The 9,453-nt window shown below is 43.2% G+C and overlaps 1 protein-coding gene across 2 annotated transcripts; it reads left to right on the top strand.

Annotated features, from left to right (window-relative positions):
- Positions 1-3,757: 3,757 nt before the first annotated feature.
- Positions 3,758-9,001, top strand: BBLN (bublin coiled coil protein). Of its 2 annotated transcripts, XR_012155251.1 has the most exons (3): positions 3,758-3,937; positions 6,876-6,927; positions 7,806-7,896. XR_012155251.1 is itself a non-coding variant. In XM_073314388.1 (2 exons), exons 1-2 carry the CDS (start codon positions 3,850-3,852, stop codon positions 8,000-8,002), a joined length of 285 nt encoding a protein of 94 aa, XP_073170489.1. In that variant the 5' UTR covers positions 3,766-3,849; the 3' UTR covers positions 8,003-9,001. The 2 variants fall into 2 exon arrangements, 1 of the variants encoding a protein (XP_073170489.1); XM_073314388.1 differs by lacking the exon at positions 6,876-6,927 and having other exon boundaries at positions 3,766-3,937; positions 7,806-9,001.
- Positions 9,002-9,453: the final 452 nt, after the last annotated feature.

Raw genomic sequence — 9,453 nt, 5'->3', positions numbered from 1 at the left:
GCCTCTACACGCAGCACCAGAGGCTTTAAACCAGAGCAGAGGAGGCCTTGAGGATAGAGCGCCTCTGCTGGGCTTGTGTTTTGATTGGTTGGTTTGTTTGCTGCGGCATCATTTCTTCCCAGAGGCAGTACTGCACAGGGGCCAGTATCCCCATACAGAACTGGGGACGGGTGGGAAGCAAACCCGGCGCCACCAGGGGAGAGAACGTTTGCCTCCCCAAATGATTTTCAAGCCCCCCACCCCATCATTGCCAGAAAAGCCGAAATATGTACAAAGTTATACAATGTTAAGCAATGAGCAGATGGAAGAGATTTCATTTGTTAGATAACTTATAAAATCACAGAGAAATGCTAACTCAGTAGCCACAATTTCTTTTTAAACTCTTAAAAGTCCAAGTATTTCTAAGGGACTAATTTCTAAGGGCTCCAAAATATCCATTTGCCCCTCCAGTAATGGGAGCCTAGAATTACCCTGATCGGAAATGGTTATAAATGGCACAGGTGGGTTGAAAAAATAATCACACTGGTAGCAGATTTCAGAGTAGCAGCCCTGTTAGTCTGTATCCACAAAAAGAAAAGGAGGACTTGTGGCACCTCAGAGACTTAACAAATTTATTTGAGCATAAGCTTTCGTGAGCTAGAGCTCACTTCATCAGATGCATTCCTGTAGCAGAGAATGTAACATTCAATGTAATAACCTATGCTAGGATGACAAGTGCTATAAAATCCTGCTAGGTTGGATCAGGGGCTCTCAAACATTTTCATAGTGTGGAATATATCTTAATACTGAGAGTGTCTCATGAACACCTCCTTTCCTGATGCAATTAGTGTTTTTTCCTTTTGAAAAAAAAAAAAGAATCAAACCCACCACCTGCTTTTACTCTTAATTTTATCTGCTCCTCCCATGTTTGTTATTAATCTCTCTCACTGACACATGCTCACTCCTCTGCTGTCTAGACCCTGTTCTTTCCCCCCTGCATAGGGTTCCCTAACAGTTGGTTTCTTGCTCCTCTGGCTATGCTGTCCAGCCACCAACTCCTTTTCTTTGCTTAGCTCTCCTGAAAATATTACCTAGCTGCCATATGGATTACAACTCTAATCCCATTGATATCTCCAGTCCCTGAGTGGTAGTGCTCATTTCCTCTCATTCTCTATTTATGTAATAGCTGCTCTCAGCAAAAGTTTATTGTTTAATGTTTATTCCTTGTTTCCAGCTTCTTTTACAGGTGGCTTTTCACTGTAGTGAAGAGTGTGGACACCTGTAGCAGCAGTTGGAAACAAGGAGAGCCAGCACCATGTGACCAGTCAGATCTTTGAGAATTATCAGCAAGTGTTCTTCAGCCAACATATTGGGAACCCCTGGATTAGATCATTTTACATATTATTTAAATCACAGAATTTGCTGAATCATTAGCAAAAACTCCAAGACATTATTCAGCTCATACAAAGAGTGCAGTCTGGCCAGTTATTTTTCCAAGTATTAGAACTCATACCTCTCAGCTACATACATAGTGGGCCCAATTCCATCCTTCATGCAAATTACACTAAGGATTAATTTTGCTCACAATGTGTCATGTGAATATTGAATGCCATGCTTGGGAACAGAGCTAGATGATTAGGTAAAATCTCAAATAGTCTATGACTTTATGGTAACATTCCAAATCAATAAATAATTACAATTAAAATTCCATCTTTGTAAATTGCTTTAGAATCACAGGGTGAAACGCAAGAACAAAATATTCAGAGTATCTAGTAGTTGTCATACTAGCAAAGTCAGATTTATAGTTATCTGGCTTTTGCCATGATGGATAATTAAACCTCAGCACTTCATAAAGATGTTAAAACATACAATAGGAATAAAAAATAATAGTCATAGTTTCCACTTCTATAGTGCCTCTTATGCAAGGATCTCAAAGACAACTACTGACATTAGTTACATAAGCCTACTTAATTGTGAAATTGTATTCCACCATACAATAGGAAGACCTATAACCTCATGCTTCAGGGCAATTAACTTTTGTCACTTATGCTTGGTTATGCCCATACTATTATATTGATGAGCATAACTGTGCTAGGGCATAGGATGGGGCCCTAACCCAGCAGAATGTAGTCAGCTTATAGTAAGGAAAGATACAGAATGTACCATGATGTTGAGGATATGACCCTTCATTCCTTATGCATTGAAAATTCCATCTCAATTGGAATTCAAAAACTCTTCAAATCAGTCTTTGCCCAGGTTCAGCTCAGGGACACACTGATGCCCTAATTGCAAGTTATTTTCATCTCTAAAGATATATCCTATAAAATGGAAGAAATTATATAATGATATGATTTCCCAGGAGAGGTGAAATATATGACTAATATCAAGTCTAAAAAAAGAAATCTTAGTTATAAAAAAAGGCAGAGAAAATTGTGTTCACTGTCCTAGGGAAAGAGGAAATTTGAAAGTGACCTACTAACTTCGGTTACAATTATTAAGAGGAAAAATCAAAAACAGCTGAAACAAACTTTATTCTGTTAAATACAATTAAGCTAAATTAAACAAACCATTAACTAAAACTGGATAGATTAAAACAGGAAGGGACTATGCTCTAGTGGCAAAAGCAGAAGTCTGGGTATCAAGAATCCTGGGGTTTAGCCCTGGCTGCGTCACTGACTCAATGTGTGATTCTGGGCAAATTACTTAACCAACCATCCTCTGTCTGACCATATGTAAAATTACCTCACAGGAGCTAATGAATGTTTACAAAGTGCTTTAAGAGCTCCAGAAATAAAGGCTTTATACAGGTGAACATATCTCCTGAGAACATCCCATAAACATATTTCCATATTTCATGCATCCGATGAAGTGAGCTGTAGCTCACGAAAGCTTATGCTCAAATAAATTGGTTAGTCTCTAAGGTGCCACAAGTACTCCTTTTCTTTTTCCTGAGAACAGTCTACAAAGAATAAATATACATGTAATAAACTGAGATAATTAGTATGGATGGAATAAGGTTTAAGAGAAAACCACTGTAGAAGGGGAAAACAAAGCAAAGCTATGTGAATAATTTATTCAACACATTTTCTGTTCTCAAAGTGGTCTGTGAGTAGCTGATAGATTAGTTTCAGAGTAACAGCCGTGTTAGTCTGTATTCGCAAAAAGACTCCTTTTCTTTTTGCTGATAGATTAGTTCACTTTATTGATTTGAATTTATTTGCTGGATAATTTCTGTGAATAACTTCTGATCAGCAGATTTTTCTCGAGCAGCTGTCAGCCAAAATGCTTAACGGTGGTGCTTAGTTTTGACGGGGACACCCAAGCCTAAACTCTGATTGGATGATTGTGGCTCCTAGAGCCAGCTTGGCTGTGAGCCTTCATACTCCCAAGGTCACATTGGGTTTCTGCAGATACTCTTCTGAGTTCGCTGAATATTTTTTGCACCCATATAAAATCCTGCCAGCAAATCCCTCTGCGATGACTGCAGAGAGTGAGCACAAAGAGGTAGGAACATAAGCGTCCAGGGAGGTTGGAGGTGGGATCCCGCCTCTCTGTAGGCAGACGCCCCCCGCAACTATAAAGTCTATTTGCTTGGCTGCCCCTCGCCCGCCCGCGCCGCTTGGTCAGCCCCTCTTTTCCCATAACTATAGACTTTACCCCTGGGGCGGGGCTGGGAAGGATATGACCCCACACGGCGTCCCTAGGATCCCGGCTGAAGTTTCCGAGTGGCTAGCTCAACCCAAGTCCCGCCTTTTTCTGGGTCAGGGGCGGGACTTCCCGCCGTTCCATCCGGGAAGGGGCGGGGCTTTCCTATGTCTCGGAATCCAGCCGCGACCTGGGTACTGTCTGGCGGCGGGACTTGGTGGCGGCATGTCGGGGCCGAACGGGGAGCCGCAGGTGCCTGCGGGAAACGCCGGGCACGGCGAGGAGGGGGACGATGACGGCTTCGGGGATACCGGTAAGAGAAGAGCGGCCGGGACCCCGCCCAGCGTCCCCCCGCCCGGGGCGGGGAGCTGCGGACCCCCGCCCTGCTCTGAGCGCCCTGGGGCAGGGAGCCAGGCTCCCCCTCCCCAAACTTTCCTTGCTCCTAGCATCCCATTGCCTGGGGAGAGCCCTGGACACCCTCCCTCCCCAATCCCCTGCTCCAAGCATACCCCCCCTTCCTAGATAAACCACAGACCCCCCAGCAGGCTTGCTCCCAGCACACAGCCGTTTGGTTAATAATGATCAGATACTCAACACAACTAATATTAAGGAGAGGGAAGGATTGCAAGCCAAAATAGGGAAATTACAGTTTAAAGAGTATTGAGATGTATTCAAGTCAGCAGGGCCTGATGAAATTCATACTAGGGCATTTAAGGAACTAGCTAAAGCAATATTCAAACCCTTCACAATTATCTTTGAGAACTCCTAGAGCACAGGTGAGGTCCCAGAAGATTAGAGAAGGGCAAACATAGCACTTATCTTTAAAAAAGGGGACCTGGGGAATTATATCCCAGTCAGTGCAACTCTGATACTTGGAAAGATATTGGGCTATAAAGAATAGCCAGCATGGATTTGTTAGGGACAAATCCTGCCAAACCAACCTACTCCTCTTCTGGAAGGGAGTATCTGGTGGGGCCCTGCAGGGGTCAGTCTTGGGTCTGGTGGTATTAAATATTTTCATTAATGACTTAGATAATGGAGTGGAAGGTATGCTTATAAAATTTTCAGATGAACAACAAACTGGGAGGGGCTGCTAGCACTTTGGAGGGCAGGATTGGAATTCAAAATGATCTTAACAAATGGGAGAATTGGTCTGAATTCAACAAGAAGAAATTCAATAATAATAAATGCAAAGTACTTCACTTAGGAAGAAGAAAAATCAAATGCACAACTACAAAATGGGGACTAACTGACTAGGTGGTGGCACTGCTGAAAAGAATCTGGGGGTTATAGTGGATCACAAATGGAGTATGAGTCAACAATGTGATGCAGCTGCAAAAATAGCTGCTATCATTCTGGGGTATCTTAACAACAGAACTCCTATATAAAACACAGGAAATAACTGTCCTGCTCTATTCAGCTCTGGTGAGACCTCAGCTGGAGTGCTGTGTCCAGTTCTGGGCCCCACACTTCTGCAACAATGTGGACAAACTGGAGAGATTCCAGAGAAGAGCAACAAAAATGATAAAAGCCTTAAAAAACCTGACCTATGAGGAAAGGTGATTGTTTGCTTGTTTTTTTAATTTAAATGGGGCATGTTTAGTCTTAAGAAAAGAAGGCTGAGGGTAGAATTAAGTCTTTGAATATGTTAAGGGTTGATATAAAGAGACTGGTGATCAACTCTTCTCCTATCTACTAAAGATAGGACAAGAAATAATGGGCTTAATTTGAAGCAAGGGAAAATTAGGTTAGATATTAAGAAAAACTTCTGAACTAGAAGTGTTGTTAAGATCTGGAATAAGGTAGGTTGTGGAATCACCATCATTGGACAGACACCTGTCAGGGATAGTTTAGATCGGGATAGGCAACCTATGGCAGGTGTGCCAAGGCAGCACATGAGCTGATTTTCAGTGGCATTCACACTGCCCAGGTCCTGGCCACCAGTCCGGGGGGCTCTGCATTTTAATTGAAGCTTCTTAAACATTTTTAAAACCTTATTTACTTTACATACAACAATAGTTTAGTTCTATATTATAGACTTATAGAAAGAGACCTAAAAATGTATTACTGGCATGCAAAAACCTTAAATTAGAGTGAATAAATGAAGACTCGGCACACCACTTCTGAAGGGTTGCCAACCCCTGGTTTAGATTTAATTAGTGCTGCCATAGTGCAGGAGGCTGGACCTGATGACTTCTCAAGGTCCCTTCCAGCCCTACATTTCTATGATTTTATAAGAGTAAACCACCCAACACCCTCATTTGGCGCCTTCTAACAAAATCTAAGAGCTCCTTTCCTGAAAAAATCCTTGAGGATTTCTAGGATTAAAAAGGCCTTTCATCATACTGTTCTGGGAAGTGACAGTACAACAACTAGTTACTAGCCAGGAAGGGAATATCATGTTTTAGACCTTCCTCTCCCTCCTGATGAAAAAGGGATGCTTAACTACATAGTCTCCTATGACAATTCCTTTGGGAATTTGAGCTTTATGGACTATCACCTGCCTCAAGACCCTTTCTGCTGGGTCCACTTGAGCTGTCCGTCCAATTTAGAATTAGATTCTGAAGATGTCACGGGTGTTTCCTCATGAAATCACTCAGATCCTTAGAAGCTGATTCTTTTGTTACTGGGAATCTCTGTAGTTGAATTTCAATGGGAAGTCCTGAGATATGATGAGTTTGCTAAATAATCTATCACATCTCTTAACCTGTCCCGCAAAGCTCTCCCAGTTTGGAAGCAGGGACTGCACTATTTTCTAACCCTGTGCATTCCAGTCTCAGGAAGTCACTTCACAACTTTAATTTAGAATGTAATATCAGAATTAAGGTATAGCATTAATCGCTTTCAGCAATGGCATGTGCTATTCGAGGACTTCCCACACTGACTTCTAAAAGATTTTGGGAGAACCAGTACTTGTGTTCAGGGTCTTGGTACCTGAAAACAGCTTCACTATCAGATCCTCTTATTTCTCTCCCCCACATGCTTCTGATGTCTGAGTGCAAGCGGCAGAGAAGTCCCCTTCAGACTGTGGTCTGTTGTTCTAAACAATGCTGTTTGAGGACTGGTTGTTGCTATCCCTTGCTGTGTTCAGCGGAACAGGTCTAGTGATTTAAACATTAAAAATATTCTCTTCCCATGCAAGCTCAGGTTGACCTTGTGTGTGAAGTGAAATCTGTGGCTCCTCCTGAGAATTGGATTAGATAATTTTCTCTGCAGATGTACATGAAAACCACATTTTTCCTTTTACTTAGGGCTTGATGTGAGTGCTTTTCCTCCTTCCCCGTGCAAGAAGCAGCATCACAAGTAGGTTTGAATGGCCTTTTGGACCTAGTTTATGCTGGTTGTATGGCATGATACATAGATCCTGCAGGGTGGTTTACAATGAATCCTTGCTTCCTAGGGTAGTGTGTTAAATGGTAAAGCAAGACCTATGTGGTCTCTGCACTGGGTCAACAACTTCAGAAATTAAGGGGATAAGTGCTGTTCATGGAAATCAGAACTGGTCCACATTCATCCCTCTGGCTACTTTTCCCCTTAGGACCTTATGAGATGTTCCTATTCAGCTCATTCAAAAGGGCTTCACTTTATTGCACCTTTCTCCTCTCCTCCTGCTCCCACCACATCAGCAGCTGTGATGTTCTGGAACTCTTTCCAGATTCTTATGTGCCAGGTCCTAGAGTGGCAGCTCTGGAGGTTACACTCTCTGTGCTGTACCCTTTGTGGTAAGCTTCTCAGCAGCACCCTTTCAAGGTGTCTGTACCCTGATTAGGCAAGGCCACCTCTAGGGAGGGTGAAGAGATTAATTCACCCTTTTTCTATTCAGCCCTCTTGCAATGTGGATCCCTGTCTAGTGGAAGCTGGCCAGAGCCCAACCACTTACTTGAGAGATTACCAAACAGCTGTCAGATGGCAATTTCCTGCCTGGTCTGTGGCACAGAGGTAAAACATCCTAGATCACATGACCAATCCCCTGAACTATCCAGTTTCCCACAGACCTAGTTTCACTAGTAGATGTGATGTATCATGATACAAAGAGGATGCAGTTGAGATAGAGGACTTGCCCTCTATGTTCTGAGGTATATTTGCAAGAGGCCTTGCTGCCTGATACCTTCTTAGAATGAGTGGTGGTAGTACAAGAATTTAAATTATTCAGGGTATTTTTTTTGTTATCCTTCCTTTAGAATATGCTGCAATAAACTCCATGCTGGACCAGATAAACTCCTGTTTGGATCACCTGGAGGAGAAGAATGACCATCTGCATGCCCGCTTGAAGGAGCTGCTGGAATCCAACCGTCAGACACGTCTGGAGTTCCAGCAGCAGCTGAGTGAAGGGCAGAACCTGCAGACTGATGTGCAGGGACCACACATGGACATCTAGTTCCTGCTGTTTGCTGGACACACACTGTCATAGTTTTTACTTCCAATGGGACCTCCGCTGTCTGGTTTAATGTAAAACTTGACTAGAAAAGTACTTGCTGTTGTGCATTCCCTCCAGTGGTTAAATGTTCTGCCCTTCTCTCTGTTGTCTTGTTTTCTCTTGGTGACTGATGCTACATCAGCAAATAGGTGGGTAAGGGGAGAGATGTGGAGTAAAAACTTCCACCTCCCAAATGTAGCTCCAGTTCTGAGCTGACAGTGACACCATTAGAAGTGGGTATGAGAAGCCTCTCCTGCAAGTATGGGCATTCATGTATAGGCCCCTTTTGCCACAATTCAACTACAAAGGAAAGTGGTGGCTGTTCTGAGGACTGTCTACCTCATAGACTCCTTTCCCCCAGTAAACTGGGCTTCTAAACCTTACAGCTCTGGAGATCCATACCAAATGGTGGTGCCATTCTGGGCCTAGACTTGCTCTGTGTTAACAGGCTTCTTCTGGGGCTTAAATCATCTGGTTTCTTCTACACTGTAGCTGCAGTCTCCTTACAGTCTGCACTTCAGTTAAGCTTACAGAAGTTCTATGATGAGAAACATTGGCTCAATGACAGGACTCCAGTCCAATATTCCCCATTCCAAACCCCTGTAGTGTACTTAAGGGAGAGTAAAGAGCAGCTGAGTAACTCCTTAAACCAATTCTAGAGCCTCCACAGTGGCTTCTGAGAGGTATTACCATAGAGCAGCCTAATCTGCTCCCCTTGTGGTGTCACAGCCTCAGTGTGAGAGAGGGTAGGGGAGGCTTGCCCAGCAATGCTGTCGTGCCAGTCCTTCCTGAATGTGTGGGAGATAAAAACATGGTTGTAAGACTGCATGACCACTAAGTCTGTGAAACTGCTTTGATTGTGTCTGTGGCTTCTCACGTCAAGGCCTACCATTGTGAAGTGACTGTCAATATGTACAGTTTAGAGATAGTATTTATAAATAAACTTTTAGTCATCTTAAACTGAATGTCCTCCTGGAAGCATTTGAGGCAGCCTTGCTTTAAGTGCTGAGAGATCAAATGCCTGAGCTTCTTTCATGTTCTAATCTAAAACTGGGTCCTGAGTGAGCCTGTGGCCTAGTGCATTAGCTTGATTCTATGGGAAAATATTCTGTGAAAGTGCATAAATTGTGTTCAGAGGGGGTTGACTCATCTCCCAGCAGTAGAATTCCCTTTGTTTCTTTCTGCTCACATCAGTATCATCAGGCTTATGACCTGGGAAAAGGGAACCACCTTAGCACAGAAGGTAGTAGATAACTAGTACAGTGAGAAGTCTGTCTTGCAGCAGGCTTTGCCAGTTCAAGCAGTGAGTGTTAGCTTTAGGAAGGTCAGCTTCAGCAACCCTTTCACGTTTAACGGAGCTTTGGCTCTCCCAAGGATCTCTATCACAGCCCAGCTGTATAAACAACACCCAG

Source organism: Lepidochelys kempii, chromosome 16 (assembly GCF_965140285.1).
Source record: "Lepidochelys kempii isolate rLepKem1 chromosome 16, rLepKem1.hap1, whole genome shotgun sequence".
NCBI classification, from domain to species: domain Eukaryota; kingdom Metazoa; phylum Chordata; order Testudines; family Cheloniidae; genus Lepidochelys; species Lepidochelys kempii.
This window is presented reverse-complemented; position numbering and strand designations above follow the sequence as displayed.